The following is an 18,548-nucleotide window of genomic DNA, read 5'->3' as shown; positions in this document are numbered from 1 at the left end:
CTTATCTAAACATTCAGTAATAGTACATTACATTTCCCCTAATTTTTTATTTTAATTTTTAGGATTATGGAGGCTGAAGTACAAATTGTAAAACAGATGGTTTTGACTTAGGTGTCTTCCCTCACTATCATCATTCATCCAAAGCAGCTGCACTCTTGCTATTGCATAACTTTAAACAATAATACTAAAAATAATCCCTTCCTGTTCTTTTGTATGGAAGTGGGGAACTGGCCATAGACACCATAGCAGTTTTTCTAGTCTGCACTTTAATTTATGCTGTCAAGTAGATCTTTTTAACATGCAGGTCTCTGGGCACTGATGTGTGGCCATTTCAAGGCAGTGCAGCTTTTGGCACGTCTTCAATGGTTTCATTCTTTAGCCTCAGAGGTTTACTACTTGCACTGGTAGAAATGGAACTTAACTACTTTACAGCATATAAGGGGATATCTTGCCACCCTGCGTCTTTCCATTTTCATCTGTATGTGTGTTCCCACTGTCAAAGTTAAATTATAGCAGAACTATCTGGCAGCTGCCATAAGAGCACACATTAAAGCTGTGTTCAACATGATGTTGCTGCTACTTGGTGCTCAGTGTACTTACATAAATTAGCACTAGTTGCTGTGTCATAGAGCCTGATGTGTCAGTAGTTAGCATCTCAACTGTAAGTTTGTGAGCAGCCACATGTTAAATAGATTGAATGGACAGATTCAGTTGATAATTATGAGTTTTAGAGATTAACAAGCACATAGAGCAGCTTATGTTCTATTTCTCTTTCACTTTTATTATTTATTTTTCAATTTTTTTTTCCTGCACTTAGTCATTGCAACCAATCTATCTTTGCAAGTTCTTTCTCCACTTTTTTTTTGTCTCTCTGGCTAATTAATGCTGTCAGATTCTGTTGCTGCACTGCTGGTGCATGTTTCTATGTTTATGCATGTGTGTAGTGTGTGTGCATGCTGTCTTTATGGTTGTAAGCAGCAGATGCTCATTTAGAATATCTGCCAGGTTGCCATGGCAGCAAGAGAGTGAGTGGGTTGGGGTCGGGTGGCATGTTATTATTGAACTCAGACATTAATTACTTAAGTGACCTATTGGCAACACAGCTTTAGATCGGATTCAAATATTTGAATAAATCCATTAACTTATTTTCTTGAGCTAACTAAAAATTACAACAGTAATTAGAGAACAATGCAGATTTGTTCCTTTTATGTAACAACAATGAAAATCAAACACAAGCCTTTACTTTTTGCTCTCTCATTAAGAATCAGTCAGCTTTCATTTTGCCACAGGAGGTGCAACTTTTCTGTGTCCAGGCACAACACTGCTGCAGTCAAAAGGGAATTAATAGCACAGATGAATATGTACTGTATACTATGGATTCTCATTCACTGATCACCGATAACCAACACACATTAATCTAGATGAATTTTAGATTAAATGCTCAGCTTTGGGGCAGTCAGCTTATCTGATTTGCAACCCACAGCTCAAGCATTAATACAAAATTAATACTTTAAATCATCTATTTGGTCTCAATCAAATGTCAAAGACTTTATTTACAAACTGAATTCAGTTTGACAATATTTTATTGATATTGATTGTTGCATTATGGAATTGCAACTGGCTGGGAGATGTAGGGTTTGTCTGATTTATAGTTCTGGTCATGATTTAAATTCCAAGAATGTCTCGAAATATTTAAGTGAAGTGCTTATTATTGCAAGAGGACCAAACAAAGTATTTAACCCATGAAATCATTTAAAGGCCAGTTGGGTTATCTTTTTTTTGTGATTAATCAGGTGTCCAGTCAAACTGCATAAAAACAAGAAATGATTTTGCATAAATTTAGCTTGCTCTAAATTAGCAACCAGTTCATGGAATAAACCAGGCTGCAACATGCCTGCCTAGCTTCAAACGCATTACTAGATCACCTTGCCTGTTCACATAGAATTTAGCGTAATTTAATATTTTGTTTATCTGACTGCTCACTGATGGCCATAGCTACATTGTTGAATTGCAAAACTACATACATATATACATTAAACAATATATGAGTATGGCTGTGTCCATTTCTACACGGCGCTCAGGTCTTAATGCTGTGTAAAGGCCTTCATTTTGACATTTAAATTACAGGGATGCATCTTAAAGGCTTTTACTCACTGTGCATTGTGTCATGTCATAGAAGATACTCTCATTCAAAGTGAATTGTAAAAGAGTGACATTCAACATTCAAGCTTCTGTATGTTAAGAAACCCAAAGCTCGGCAAACTATTGCTGGAATTCAAGGAGCCAGAAACTTGTGGCTTGTAGTGGATTTTATAACCAAGAAAGAGCCAACTAAAAATTAATAATTATTCGCAAATGAGTCCCAGTTTCTATTAATACCCAGAATGAAGAGAATGAGAAGGCAGTGGCCCCAGGCCTCAATACATAGAATTGGTTTGCTAAAGTTGTGCTTAAGGTAGTGCAGTGGCCTACAACACTGAAATACTGTACTGCTACCCAAATAGCATTTCTGATACCAGCACAGGGTGTCTAATGTTAATTGAAGAGTGAAAAGAAAAGTATGTCCGTATGTGTGTGTGTGTGTGTGGGTGGGTGTATGTTTGTGCATACACTTAAAATCCAGTGTGCCTCTAATGAGACACAAAGTACAGACAGCAGGTTGAGCGTGGGCTGGAAACCATGGTAACGGCCTTGAGCTCCTAGAGATGTGGAGGGAGACAGAGAGAGAGAGAGAGAGAGAGAGCCACCATGTCATTTAAATGTTTTCTTGTGATCAAGAACCGAGCAAGTGATTGATCCGTCTAAGGTATAATGAAATATAGCATAGTATCTGAACATATACACATGTGGATACACAGTTTACATGTCATACAGTATTTATATACTAGAGCCTTCTTCTTGTTGCATCATCAACCACATAACTACATATGTGTTCATTTTAAGCATTCATGCTCTTTTGTTAAAAAAGAGACGTATTTATGTATATTTCTAATGTTTGGTTTACAATACCTGTTGGATACAAAATGTATCCTTTAGGTTGTTTTCATTTCATTGATGGGGAACAAAGTGTAAGGTTTTGTCAAATGTATAGTTTTAATGAAGCTAGTCAGTGTATGTTAGTATTTTGTTTTGCTTGGGGCTCAGCTTGCACTTCAAAATTAGGTTGATTTATAAAGTCTGTGAGGGAGTAATGTCACTTGTTGCCTATAAAACACTGTAGTTCCTACTATAATTCACAGTGCAATTAAACAATAACCACAAAGTTCAGTGTCCTAAGGAGATATGTATATTGTTGTTAATAACAGTCACATTGCAGTTTATTACATCAATGGACCAGGAAATCAGGACATCACAAATAATTTTGATTAGCTAATATTTCCCAGATGTTGTTACTTTGCAGAAGTTGTGGTGCAGTTTGGGGTATGATTGTTTTAAAAGGCTTTTTTTTTTAGTAAATTTTGTAATATGCCTTTATGAGAGAATTATAGTTTGTCATTTGAAAGTAAAATACACCCCGTGTTGTACCTCAGCCCACTGATGCCTGAGCAATGGGACAAGAGTTCCGGTTTTTAGGCCTTTTTCATATAAAACTAATTATATAGTGGAGGTGTCAATTTATGCAGTATAAATTGTTTAACAAAACAAAACAAAAAACAAACAAACAAACAAACAAACAAACAAACAAAAAAAACAAGAAAACTAGAGCTATAAGAAGAACGTAGCTGATTTATAAGACCCCATTTATGTCTGTTCAGTCAAACAGCACCCTTGTAGGGACTTTAAACACAGCTCTCATATGAGGGGACCGTTGCAAAGGAACCAAATTAGGGTAAATTTTTAAAAATGCACATAACTTTTAGGATTGGTGAATTTTATGCATGACTTGCAGACTTGGACAATGTACATGTGTTATGCCTGAAGCCAAACAACAAAAACACAAATTATGACATTACACTTTTACATTAAACATGGACGTCGACAGTGACCAAAAATCAGCAATGCCAAAGAATATAAAACGAACATCTTTTTAGGTTGTTTCTCATCTTTCCCCATTTTGCTGTATGTGTTAGATTGTGTGTAAATATGATATTTATTGCATTGCCAGGCACTTTTAGAGGAACCAAGCCTCCACTTACTGCATACTTTCAACACAAGGCACATTGCAATGGTGCAAAACAGATAAAGATAAAGCTTTATCTGTATTTTAATAAAATGCATCATTGGAAAGTTTCACATCCAAGGCTGCTTTGTCATCTGGTATATTGCCATTACAAATTTTACAAATTACAAATTACTGTGCAAACGGTTTAAATATGTTATATACGACACCCTATACAAATTAGTTTTTACCATTTTTGGAGACGATGTTTTCCAACTTTTGCAACTTTTGTGGGAAAACTACAATTCAGTTTTAATTATTTGTCCAATATACAGTACAGCAAATATAGTGCAAATTCCTCGTTAAAGCCATGCACATCTCTATAACCATGCAAGCAAAACTGCTTTTTACAGGTTATAACCAACATCAAATTGAAGTACTAGCTTGACACAGCTGTGATCTGACACATAGTCCATGAAAATGTGTTTTCTTTCAAGAGATGGTTAAGCATGTTTGTGTTTGATATTTGGTATACCTTTCTTTCCCTCTGAGGAGCTGCAGGGAAGCTTGACAAACAGGTGGCAAGCCAGAAAAAGAAAGAGAGAAAAATAAAGCAATGTTAGTGTCTTGCTGTGTTGTCTCACAGCAAGAGGCTACCTGCTTCAGTTTTACTTGGGCTCAAATTCAAACTTTTTTTCAGATATCATACATGAAGACAGTCAAACTAAAAGGATCGTGGCATAAAAAAAATAAATAAATCAAAATTATGAAATATTTCATTCAGCATTTAAAGGGAAGTCTGTTAAATGTGCTCTGTGCCCAGTTGAAAGACGCATAAGAAACTAGTATGTTATCAGTCACAGACAGAAATCAATGTTCTTAGTTTTGGTCGTCATCCCCTTTTTTTCCTTCACTCCTGAAAGTATTTCAATGACTCTTTCAGAGTGTTTCTTAAAAAAAATAAGAAAAAAAGATTGAAGGCACTGATAATGTTTTCCAGGGAATTTGCTTTATTTTTTGGAAATAAAGAAAAACTTTAAAAGCCACTCTATAAATTATCAACATCATCCCTGAAAAGCAATAAGCATAATTGCAGAAAGATGGTGTGAAATTTGAAAATGTTCAAGGATGAATAAGAAGAGGAGAATAGAGACAGAAAGTGAAGCAGCTCAAGGAAAAGATGAAGGTGTTAATGAGAGTGAAAGATACTGAGGGAGAGAAAAACCTTTGTCTGGAAAAAAAAAACCTATTGATGTGATGAGATGAGAGTGTGCTGATTAATGATTGATGTCATTGATTTTTAACTTCTCTGTTTTTGCTGCCTCTGCCTGCCATCGATTTTTTTGTGTTTATTTTTTTTCTTTCATAATTTTCTTTTTCTTCTCACCTCGCTTTTCCATCCATGGTGTCTCATAAGTTCTGCACTACCATGTGCTGAACACATCAAATTCTCACAAGAAATATCCAAATTTTTATTATTTATTACCTCAGTGGAGCTACTGGAAGATCAATCAACACCAGAAGCAAAGACTCCAGGGGCCGGTTTCAAAGACAGGGCTAAGAGTAAGCCACAACTGGGCTTTAATCTGTACTAGTTGAAACCGGCACATAAGTCACTTTCCTAATCATGGTTTAAGGTTGTTTAAGTTAGTCTGGATTAAGCTCAGTAAACCTGGTGATGAAAAAAAACTATAATGGAGTCAAAAAGATCATGTTCTGGTGTGAATCTGAAAATAATTCAAGATGCAATAATTCAAGTATTTATTGTCATTGTCACAGAAGAACAACGAAATTACGTTTGGAGCATCCACATGCATAGCTGATAAAGTGAAATACCTAAATAACCCATAAATACCCTAGTGTAAACATTTAGCACAGTATGACATCAGTACAGCAACAGTATTGGCAGCAGCATAAGGGCATGTTGTTGATACAGTGCATTTGAGAGCAGGGACATTCAGGCAAATACATGAGAATAGTGACATTATGCAGCAATGCAAAACCAGTTCAGTGCTATTGATGATGGGTGTGGTTATTGTCCATGAGAGGGGGGCAGAAAGGGGAGGGGGGCAGTGTTTAGTAATCTCACAGCCTGAGGATACAGGCTGTTGTCCAGTCTGGATGTTCTGGCCTTTATGGCCCTGTACCTTCTCCCTGAGGGCAGCAGGTGAAAAAGGTGATGAGCAGGGTGGTGCTAGTCCCGCAGGATGTTACGCACTCTTCTCAAACAGCGAGTGGGATAGATGGTGCTGATCTCTGGGAGAGTCGTCCCAATGATTCTCCCTGCTGTTTTCACCACCTGCTGAAGTGCCTGCTGGTCAGCCTTAGTGCAGCTGGAGAACCACCCTAGAAATCCGTATGTCAGCACACTACAGATGGCACAGTTGTAAAAGTTCACCGTCAGGCGTCTGGGAATATGAGCACTCCTCAGCTTCCTTAGATAGTTTCCCACGGCTGAGGCAATGTGCCCCAAGACAAGTCCTCAGTCACTGTCACCCCCAGGAACTTAAAACTGCTCACCCTCTCCACCACATCTGTGCCAATGAAGAGAGATTGGTGGTCATTGGGTCCTTTCCTGCGGAAATCCACGACTATCTCTTTGGTCTTTTTGGTATTTTGAGCCAAGTTGTTATTATGGCACCAAGACACCAGATGTTGCACTTCAGTCCTGTAATATATTTCATTATCATTGGTGATAAGACCGAGCACTGTGGTGTCATCAGCGAACTTGACAATGAGATTAGACGAGGAGGTGGCAGAGCAGTCGTGGGTAAACAGAGTGTAGAGCAGGGGGCTCAGAACACACCCTTGTGGGGCCCCGGTGTTGATGAACAATGGCAGAGGTAAAAAGAAGTAATTGAAAGCAATTATGAAAAGATGTTATTTAAACAAGTTGTGCCAACTTCATTTAAGCCACTAATATCTATTCCACACTTCTCATATTATCTCTGACATCACCTCCATCAGATTTGACCTGCCTGTGTAAACCTTTTGGAAGAACCTGAACCTGTTAAACAAATGAACAGCAGAAATCAGAAGAAAGCTATTGATGATAATAATAAGAATCTTATTGTGATTAGTAGTAGTAGTAGCAGTATTTTACAATATAGATTTTTAGGAATTGATTTATTTGTACATCTAACAATGCAGACCATTTCCCAGAGGAAAGGAATTTAAACAGGTAACAAGATGCAGCTCAAAGTAAATGTGTTCCCTCCATTCCTGCAACATCACCATCACAGAGAGACCAGAAAAGATGACCAGAAATTAGCCATAAAAATTTCATGAAAAAAAAAATTAAATATCTGAAGGAGGAACATGAAATGGAAATAATTCTGCACGTTAAATTGAAAATGAAGTTGGAACAGAGAGCCATGACGCAGGAGAGAAACACGAATGAAACAGCTGTGTAATAGATAATATGAAAAGTAAAAATATTTTTCTTTTTAATTAAAATACTCATGAGTTTTAGTGACTACAAACTACATTTAAAACAGACCCTGGTTAACTCACTAGTCAAGCAGTTTTTATTTTGTACACAGGAAAAAATATTAATAGAAAGCAATCATAAACAAACAATACCTTCCATATCTGAATGCTTTCTAACTGAAGTGCTGTATAGTGAAAACGTCTCTGAGTGCAGGTCCTTATTGCTCAAGCTGAGATATCAGCTTTAAAGAATTTTCTTTCTACATAAAAAAGTGGTCTGGAAAAGTTATTTCATCAAAATAAATCTGTGAATTCTAGCTGTCTGACAGCAGCGGTTGCAGTCACCGGCCTCTATGGTGCATATTGGTCTGAATTTAAATAATTCATATAGTTCAAACTCCTGAGCAAATGTTTCTAAGCAGAAGTTAAACTTTCCCCTTTAAAGGATTAGTTTAAGAATCAACTTAGTCTTAGATTAGCTCTAATTATCATTCTTGCAATTGGTTTAGTTTAATCCAGAATAAGCCAAAACTTGGACTTATTTCAACCAAGCCTCTGCATGTGACTTTGAGTTAAGTTAGCTACAATGGGATCAGCATTAAGCCATGAAATGACCCTAGAAGTTACAGTAGGTAGCCCCAAAACTATTTCAAGCTCCACTAACTGTTGTTTATAATCAATGAGGCTTATTTTACAGCTGCATGGTTTTAAATCAAACATCCAATTGAGGAAATATAGATATTGCCCAGCATTATTGTCATTTTTGTATTTCATGTCTGAGTGAAACATTATCAATACAACATTTATACAAGCCAAATGACCTTCAGCAACATGCTCATGTTCCCATCAGCTCCCAGATGTCTCCCACCATGCAAATATGATACCATTCATTTTCAGACATTAGACCACTATACACATTTATTTGGATGGTTGCAGGTAATGAATAGCACTGCTTCCATTGTGATTTATGACCACAGCTCCGAGACACTGGGTGACAACTTCAATAAGTAAGAAGAGGAAAAAGGCAGAAAAAACTCAGTAGCAAGCAGAGAAGATGGCTTATATGCACACACACAGACACACACAGACACTTACACAAACACATTGGATCTCCAATCAGACAGAGGCTGCAAGGATTGCTGTAGGAGAAATTGAGTTTTGTACTCTGGAGGCTCCGAGAAAGATAGAAAAAGGAAAAGGAGGAAAGACAGACAAATAGGCGAAACAGAAAAAAATACAAAAGATAGAAATAAAGAAGCAAAGTAGCAGAAAGAAATAGAAGAGTTAAGGATTATTGTGTTGCTTGAGGCATGTTGGCAACATTTGGGAAAGAACAAGAGAAGATTTGTCATTCACTTCCCTTTATTTATTGCACTCTCTCTCTCTCTCTCTCTCTCTCTCTCACACTAAAACACACACACACACACACACACACACACACACACACACACACACACACACACACACACACACACACACACACACACACACACACACACACACACACAATCACTTTGCCATCTGTTCTTTCTGTAGGAACAGGAAACTAAAAATGTGGACTCTAAAAATGGCAAACTATAGTAATATGGCTCTATGCTTTGATAGTAGTTATATTTGTCTTGCTAGTGTCTGACAGGGCATGGCTGCATGAGCTGCAGCTGAAAGACTCACTTTGACCTAGATCAGCTCAGCAGCTGGCTGCCAGCAGTGTCTGCATAGTAGTCATGCCCATTTCTCAGTGATATGATGAATTTTGGACATTGCCCATAATGATGTAAGAGTTCCCTCCCACACCTCTAACTCCCTGTGTCTGCTTTTTCACAGTCTGTCTGACTGTTTTGCTATTTCTGGTTTTATCTCTCCCATTTGCTTTCCTTGTCTTTCTGTTTATCATTTCTTTGTTTGTCCCTGTGAAGAAACTGGAGCTGTCTCAACATGTAAATGTCTCTTACATGTGTCCAGTTTTAAACTTAATTGGACAAATCTTATAAATGGCCCACAGTAGCCTGATTTTGACTTAATTATTAAATTCAAGTAAAAACTGTTGTTGCTGAGATGGTTTATTGAGTATTTGTCATTGTTTGCTTGCATATCTCATTCGATTTGGAATTGAAAACGAACAGAAGAAAATAAATAATAAAAAAAAAAATTTCTTTGGTAACATAGAAGCTGAAAGTACTTAGTTTTTTGCTACATTTTATTGCACTTCACTGTTTTTCTGGTTACTGAAGCATAACATTCAACATTGGAAACGATAGTGCAAGGTTTTGGATTACGTGCAGCTGAACCTAAAACCATCTCAGAGATCCTCTGACCAGCCCTTGTAATGGGATTCAGTATTATAACAAGTGGAGGGCCTGACACAGACAGATAAAGGTACCTCACCAGAAAGTGAGATTTTAATCTAAACTAGCTTGAATCTGAAGCTAGACCTACTCCAGACTCGTTTTGATCCCACTCCATGGCAAGGTTGCTGCAGCAGTGACTGCATCCACATCTTCAGGGACTTTGCCTTTGGCAGACCGTAGTCTATGCTGACAGATCATGGGCTGTTTACATCCCTCCAGTTACAAACCCAAACATACAATGGCAGGAATTGCAAAAGATCATTAGTTGTCACCTAACAAAACAATCACATGATTTTAGTTTATATTATACCATTGATTGTGAGCATACATACATCACTACTGTTCTATTAAAAGTATATTTGCAAACTTTTTAAAAGGAAAATACCCTGGAAATTCCTGAAAGCTACAAAGCCTTTCCACTTCCATATTTAGGTCTGTTGGACTATATTTTTCTGTTTGTTTTGTCTGTGTTTAATTGTGCGTTACATCTTTTTGTGGCAGAATCTTTTTTTTCCCAGTCTTGCTGTGTGTAATAATATAATATTGTTTCCATAGTCCCTGTAGTCATTGGAAGTCTGTCAAGTTCCTGGCAGCCATTTATTTAAAAAAGAGTGAGCTCAATGGAAGGAGGGGCATGGGAATTGGCATTGGAATATGGAGTTATATATATATATTTTTTGTACATTTATTTAATTTTTTAACCAAACAAAACCATTACAAACATAAATCATTTTAATGAAAAGGTACAGAAAGAAGAAAAATCTTATGTAATTGGCCCCTCTCACTCAAATCATTAATTAACCAAACATATTAAAATTTACCAAGAAGGAGCTGCAGGCCAACTTCACACTGATTTTTAATGGGTGCTTAATTTTTTCCTATTCATCTGCTATATTCACATCACCACAAAGCAAAACAAAAGAACCTCTTTTATTATATTTTCTCCTCTTTCTCCAATACTTTGGTTCTGAATCAGTTGTTTCAATTAAAGTTTTTTAGACATTTTTTTTTCTTGTTTGCAGGGTTAAATGATACCAAACCATGTCAGTCTAGACATTTTCTGTTTTCTGCAGTTTGTTGTCCACTGGTTGCAAATGACAGAATAAACAGTGTTAATTATAACCTAGTCAGGCTGGTCCAGCTCTGCTCTAAGCCGACGATGAACTGGAGTCTCACATATTTGGTTTTAATTAATTTAGATTCAGATATGCTGTCAAAACTATAGAAATATACTTGATATACCTCACCCAACATAGTTTATATTTGCCAGCTGGAGAAATTACCAACAAAGATAAACTGAATTTGTCCATTTAGGTGTTTAAATCAAGTCTTCTGTCCTTTGCATGTTTTCTTCTGCAGTGACGGATGGGCAGACAGGTATGATGTGACCGACGGCTATGTCAAAGAAGCGGCCGGGGGTATTACCATTAAGCTCCAGTCAGCTGATGTGAAATGGTTTGATGATTACTACCTGAAACTCCGTCCTGAAAACAACCACAGGAACCCTTGGTTTCCAGAGTTCTGGCAACATCGTTTTCACTGTCGACTGAAAGGCCACCCCCAGGAGAGCAACAAGTACAACCACACTTGTAGCAGTAAGTGCACACAAAAATGAAAATACTTGGGAGTTAAACAGTTTTTTTTTTTATCATGACAGCTACATTTGGTGGCTTTATTGCTGTCCTGAGAGTCACTGGGATAATGCCTGAAAATTGGAGCTCTACTGTTCTGCACTGGCTTATATAAAAAAGCAAGAGGAATCATTGTTTTAGGTCAGCATAACAGACTATGGTACCAGTCTGCATTTTCATTGATTGGCTTTCTTAATGACCATTATTAATGCAAATATTTTACCAACAGACAGGCTGAACACACACCCACACACCTACAAACAGACCATATGGATGCACACAGCTTTCCAGTTCATCTGGAGAGCACACCCTTTATTTTGCTCATTGCATTCAGTCCTCTTCCTTTCTCTCTCCAATTAATTCTTTCCATTCAAAGGCAAAACAGTGTTTGAGTGCAGCATCAAAGAGAGTCATGTCTCATGTATTCTAATGAAATGGGACACGAAATACAAATGAACAGAACACATAAAAAAAAAAAGAAGTGAGATGTAGAGGTTGGAAGTAACTGATGAGCAAAAGGAAAGATAGCAGTCTTTGATGTTAGAAAGAATAGAGAACTTTTCGTTGTTTTTTTTCTTTCTTTCTTTTGTAAGTTGAGTTTCTCTAATTTTGTACTAACCATTTTTTCTTCCATCCCTGCTCACCAACCCAATTCTCACTTCCTCCTAACTCTACATAAGCAGAACGGGAGTCCCTTCGGAAGCAGTATGCACAGGACACCAAGATGGGCTTTGTCATAAATGCCATCTATTCAATGGCATATGGCCTGCATAACATGCAACGGTCACTCTGCCCAGGTTATCAGGTAGGTCCAACATAAATAGAAGGGTTAACTGCAATAAAATTAAGCAATAAGCATGAAGGGATTTAAAGTGGGGAAAACGGGCACATGTAGTTTATCTATATATTGTAGATGCAGAAAAAAATCCTTTTTAAGCCAGTACTGTACCTCTGTAGTTGTTCATACAGTCTACAGGTGTTTAGGCCAGCTTCATTTGTAGTCTCCAAGTGCCACACTCTAATCAACTAATTATTCCAAAACACTTGCAAAGGGCTCCAGAGCATTTAAATGGTCTCTCAGTCTATTTCAATAAAATTCACAATCATGGGGAAGGTTGCTGATCTGACAGTTGTGCAGAAAACCATCACTGACACCCTCCTCAAGGAGGGAAAACCTCAAAAAGTAATTGCAAAAGAAGTTGGATGCTCTCAAAGAGCTGCATCAAAGCACATCAATAAAAAGTTGAGTGGGAGGGAAAAGTGTGGAAGAAAAAGGTGGAACAACCAGCAGGGATGACTGCAGCTTGGAGAGGATGGTCAAGAAAAAGCCATTCAAAAATGTGAGGGAGCTTCACAAGGAGTGGACTGAGGCTGGAGTTAGTGCTTCCAGAGCCACCACACACAGACGGAGCCTGGACATGGACTTCAAATGTCATATTCCTCTTGTCAAGCCGCTCCTGAACTAAACACAATGTCAGAAGCATCGTACCTGGGCTAAAGTAAAAAATGAACTGGTCTGTTCAAAGTGCTCTTTTCTGATGAGCAAAATTTGCATCTCATTTGGAAATCAGGGTCCAGAGTCTGGAGGAAGAATGGAGACGCAACAATCCAAGACACCTAAAGTGCAGCGTGAAGTTTCCACAGTCTGTGTTGATTTACGAGCCATGTCATCTGCTGGTGTTGGTCCACTGTGCTTAAATTCAGAGTCAACGCAGCCGTCTACCAGGAGATTTTAGAGCACTTCATGCTTCCTTCAGCAGAAAAGCTTGTTGGAGACGCTGACTTTATTTTCCAGCAGGACTTGGCACCTGCTCACACTGCCAAAAGAACCAAAACCTGATTCAATGATCAAGAGATTACTGTGCTTGATTGGCCAGTAAACTCTCCTGACCTGAACCCCATAGAAAATCTGTGAGACATTGCCAAGAGAAAGATGAGACACATGAGATCGAGCAATGCAGAGGTGTTGAAGGCCGCTATTGAAGCATCCTGGTCTACATTACACCCCAGCAGAGCCACAGGCTGATACCATCCATGCCACGCCACACTGAGGCAGCAATTCATCCAAAAGAGGCTCAAACCAAGTACAGAGTTCATATGCATGACTGTTACGACCCCAGGGTCGTAATCCGGCTAATGATTATAGCAAACAGCTGGGGCTCGTTGAAATTGCAAAGGCCGGGTCCTGATCCCTCCTTGGACTGGCTGATTTCGGTGCCTCCCACTCTCCCTCCTGCTGATTGGCTCTACAACCAGCCAATCACCTTCCAGCTCAGAGGAGTCCATGAAATAAAGGACAGCTGCAGGGATCATTCAGGAGGGAGAGGCCGGGCCATGCGGGTGGCTTCCCCTCACATTTGGAGGGAGAGACAGGACTGTGTGGCCTGTCTCCCCTCACATTCGGAGTGAGAGGCTGGGCCATGTGGGCTGCTTCCCCTCACCTTCGGAGGGTGAAGTTAGACTGCGTGTGCTGCTTCCCCTCACTTTAGACCATCCGGGCAGACGTATGGTAGCGTTATGGTGGTGTTGCTGGTTGTGTGCCAGCTGTGCTAATAGGTAGCCTTTTGTTTGTGGGACTATTTGATGTATGTAGCAGGATGGCTCCTGCTGGATTGTTGTCCCTAGTTGGGGACGGTAAAATAGTCATCGAAGGTTTGGCTTACCTCTGTGTTTTCCCTGTGGGGAACGTTTAAGGCGCAGGCTGGGTTTTGAGCAGCGCTACCCATTGGTGTGTGTTCTGTCCTATTTTCACACTGAGTTAAAGTTTGGGTTTTGTGTTGGGCTAGGTTTAGGTTATGTGTTCTGAATTGCTCACATTTAGTTTAATGGGACTGCTGCCTTTTGCTATTAAGTTATCACGCCAAGATAAGAGCACCCTTTTGTTTGTTTAATTTTAGATGGTTTACTTGGTGTGTATAGTTTCTGATTTAACTTTTGTCTGTTTCTTTCAGCAGTTCCGCTAACCCCAACACTTGGAGTTACGTTAACTTCCTGTTTTATCCCCTTTAATTTTATTCCTCAACAATAAAATGACGTTTTCCACCTTCACAACTGTCTGCTTCTGTCTCTTGTGTTACGTCCCACTCGTACCCTTATAACGGGACGTAACAATGACTATACTCTTCAGATGGTCAACATTTCTGTTTTCAAAGTCCTTTTTATTGATTTCATGTAATATTCTAATTTTCTGAGATTTTGATTTTCACAAGCTGTAAGCCATAATCATCTAAATTATAACAAATAAATGCTTGAAATATCTTGCTTTCCATGTAATGAGTCTATATAATATATTAGTTTTGTGCGATATTCTAATTGTTTGAGTTTCAACTGTATACACACAATTTCTTTTCATTGTAATACTTGCAATGTTGTTTAACAATTTCAGTGAAAAGTTATACTCATGAAAAATGCACCTATGTTTGTCAGATGATACTACCAGAAATCTCAACCTTTCAATCAACAAATTTTACTTTATACGAGTCATTCATTGCACCCACATGCTTCCGCTCCCTGAAAAGAAATTTAGGAATGATAACTGTCTTCTGAGGTCACCATTGAACAGTCTTCTTGCGATCTGCTTTTGCTGATTAGTTTGTTCTCTGCCAAATTCTATATCTATGAGGAAGTTTCTTCTCTCTGAACAAAACCTAGTGTGTTTTTCCTTTAATGCTACAATTAATGTTATGCTGCCTGATTCCTTTTCTGCAGTGATGTGCAGCGTGCTCTGCACTGGCCCTGCTAACAGTATCTACTTATGATGCTGTGTTTCTATCATAATACACCCTATTAATGATATCCTGCACAACAGATTCACCACAGATCACAACAGCACACTAAAGTAGCCTGAGCTGAGAGAGGCGTAATTTAGATGCTGAAGGTGCATACTTTGAAATAAAAACAATGTCCAGAAACTGGGGAAGTTAGCATTAGTAACACGTGGCTGTGTCTTAATTACCTCTATCCCACTCATTAGTAATCTGTGGCCACAAGCTATCATCTAGTGGCCATGGATTAGTAAGGTGTGGTCACAAGATTTTCTTTTTTTCTTTCTATTGATGTCACTAGACAGCCTCTGTAGCTTTAGCACAGCGCCAGTAAAAAAGCTTGGACACACCTGCCCATTAAATTAAAATGTTTAATTAAATTTTTTATTTTAACAGGTAGCGTGTCCTAACTGATGCTGTAGGTGTACATTATTAAATGCAGTCATTATCAAAAGCAGATGCTGCTTTCTGTAGACACGATTCATTTGTTTTAACCTTGTGGGAAAGACCTTAACCATAATTCTTGTGTTCTGACATGGATATAAAATGTATCATAGTCAGGGGTTTAGATCTGACTAAACTCAGTAAGATATCTACAAAGATTTTACAATAACTGAATTAGAAGGTCATGGGATTAAGAAACAATAAATCATTCAATGCCTGATTGACTTTTCTTGAAACGTTGTGGTTTGCTGATGTTTTGGTTAAAGTTTAGATGTTGAAGCTTTCCTGGATGATTAAGTATGCTTTAATGAATTAAGCTGAAGATTAATAAAAAAAAAAGATTTTATTATTTATAGGCTAGTTCAGTCTGCTGTATGAATGATCATTTACCACTGAGTCCTTACCTGAGAACACTTAGATTAAACAATATTTTGTAAACAGTTTTTCATACTATTTTTGTTCAGAATAACTTGATTGTTAATGTATTTTCAGGGCCTTTGTGATGCCATGCGACCTATAGATGGTGCTACGCTGCTGGATTTCCTAATGAAAACCAACTTCACTGGTGTGTCAGGGGAGGGAATCTTATTTGATGAAAATGGAGACTCACCTGGCAGGTAGGCATTGTTACCAGACATGTCTGATGGTTCGGTCTGTCAGTTTGAAGATGTACAGCTATATATTGTAAAGTGTGCACTGTTTGTGTGCCATTTTTGAAACAGGTATGAAATAATGAACTTCAAAAAGATGGGAAAGGACTACTACGACTACATTAATGTTGGTAGTTGGGATAACAGTGGATTGAAGATAGACGATGATGAAATCTGGTCCAGCAAAGATGCCATCATCAAATCTGTCTGCAGTGAACCCTGTGACAAAGGACAGATTAAGGTAAACTGATATTAACAAATAAGATTTATTGTTTTTTATATATATATTTTTTTTAAATATTAACACGCTTCAATAGTTGACATATGTAAAATGCCCCGTTTATGAATTTGCAGTAATTAACTATTCATCAAACTCACAACAAAATAAAGAAAATTATTTGTAGCTTTTGCTTTGCTTAAAAATGTCATCCATATTAGCAGAAGGGTTTCACACTTATTTCAGTTGTTAATATAAACTGATTCAATTTATTTGCAATGCTCTGCATGCCTATGTCTCAGATCCCTTTAGCCTTTAGCCCACACTTGTATCCTCTGACTGCCTGATCCTCTGTTATCCTCATTCCCAGTCAAAATTTCAAAGGGATCAGATTTTCTGCTTGAGCTGGCATGCAGACAAACAGCCTTGATTTGAAGTCAGTGCAACCAAATAAACAAAGATGCACGCACTTATAAAAAGAGCTCAATCTGTCCCTTTCAGGTAATTCGTAAAGGTGAGGTGAGCTGCTGCTGGACATGTACTCCCTGTAAAGAAAATGAATATGTGTTTGACGAATACACCTGTCGAGCCTGTGAACTGGGCTCCTGGCCTAATGATGGCCTTACGGGTAAGTATATGTTTGTATGTTTCTGTATTTGCTAGCATGTTTTTTTTATAACCTGAAGCTGCAATCTCAAAGATCTTCAGTAGTCCCACATGAATGCATGTGATAAAGAGATGCGGGCTCTCGCCTTTTTACCTGTGTACTATCACAACATAATAGTAAGATCCCTCCATTTTACTCTCCACACCTCTTTCCCTCTTCCCCGTTCAAAAAGCTTTTGATTTTCAATTCAGAAACAATACTGCTGCAGAAAAAACATTTATTTCACCTCTACTGCATTGGAAGTGATGGGATGTTGCCTTGTTGTACTCTCAGCTGCTCATTATTCTGCTTGCTAGCTTTTCACCAAGCTCAATGATTAAAACATGAATCGAAGCCCTACTGAAAATTCAGATGAAGGCTCACTAGCAGAGACAAAACCATCCTTGAAGTAAAGCAGGCTGTAAACTAATGTAAAAATGATAGACACAAAGCTGACAGGAGAGAAAAAAGGAGGAATTGTAGGTATGATTGCAGTCGTCTGGGTATTAGTTTGTGGGTGCAAATTCATGTGTGAGACTTTGCTCATGTGTTTCAACAATAAGTACTGTGAATCCCCCTGCGGTGTGATATGGAACAGTAATAATCAAACAAACTGTCCAGCCCTCTTTGACAACCAGACATTTTGATCTCGCTCCCTCAGCCCAAAAGAAAGGAGACAGAAAGGCTGAGAGACAAACAGAAGAATTGATTGAAAGCCAGAGGGAAAAAAAATGAGATAGAGTAAAAATCAACTAACAGGGGAGAGAGCTGAAAGACCTGTGAACCCATAGAAAACTACAGGACAGTTTTTCAGACAGCAATTAAGCAAAAACAAAAAGACAGAGAGAAAAAGGCGATCTAAAGGCATGAAGTGAAAAGTGAGAGGGATGGAAAGAACAGAGCAAGAAATGAATAGAGGCTCTGACATAAGCAGCAGCCAGGGACAGGGAAAGGAGCAGAGTAAGGAAGGATTAGCTTTGGGATTCGAGCCTCTGCACTGATCGGGAAATTTGAGTCTCACAATGTTTGAAGGAGTTTGCCTCAAAACTTTATATTGACTAAACTCTTCAAATGGTCCCGCTTCCCTTAATGTGCCAGGTTGACTTAAAAGCAATTTCTTGAAAGCTCTGTGAACTAATTGAGAATTAAAATGCTGATGTAGTCTATAAATTTTGACGGCTCTGAGAAAGCCCACAAGGAAGAACACTGATCCAGGATTTGCTGCCTTGCATCAACACTTATGTAGGCAGTGTTAATTGGAGCTAAACTCTAAATACATGTGGGTGGTCCTTACCCCTTATGACTAGGGAAGATGGGTCC

At 38.3% G+C, this 18,548-nt stretch overlaps 1 protein-coding gene across 2 annotated transcripts in view; it reads left to right on the top strand.

Moving 5' to 3' along the window:
• Nucleotides 1-18,548, top strand: part of LOC121645918 (metabotropic glutamate receptor 5-like) — a 54,512-nt gene that overhangs the window by 26,837 nt on the left and 9,127 nt on the right. Inside the window, exons 2-6 of one of the 2 annotated variants that reach the window (XM_041994701.1) lie at nt 11,236-11,471; nt 12,191-12,312; nt 16,208-16,332; nt 16,438-16,606; nt 17,084-17,210. In XM_041994701.1, the coding sequence (XP_041850635.1) occupies nt 12,232-12,312; nt 16,208-16,332; nt 16,438-16,606; nt 17,084-17,210 (502 nt within the window). In that variant the 5' untranslated portion in view covers nt 11,236-11,471; nt 12,191-12,231. Of the gene's footprint in view, nt 1-11,235; nt 11,472-12,187; nt 12,313-16,207; nt 16,333-16,437; nt 16,607-17,083; nt 17,211-18,548 lie in introns of both variants that reach the window. The other variant, XM_041994704.1, reaches the window with a different exon arrangement.

The sequence above is a fragment of the Melanotaenia boesemani genome, chromosome 9 (genome assembly GCF_017639745.1).
Source record: "Melanotaenia boesemani isolate fMelBoe1 chromosome 9, fMelBoe1.pri, whole genome shotgun sequence".
Taxonomy (NCBI): domain Eukaryota; kingdom Metazoa; phylum Chordata; class Actinopteri; order Atheriniformes; family Melanotaeniidae; genus Melanotaenia; species Melanotaenia boesemani.
The sequence above is the reverse complement of the archived record's forward strand: the minus strand, read 5'-3'. Positions and strand labels throughout refer to the sequence as shown.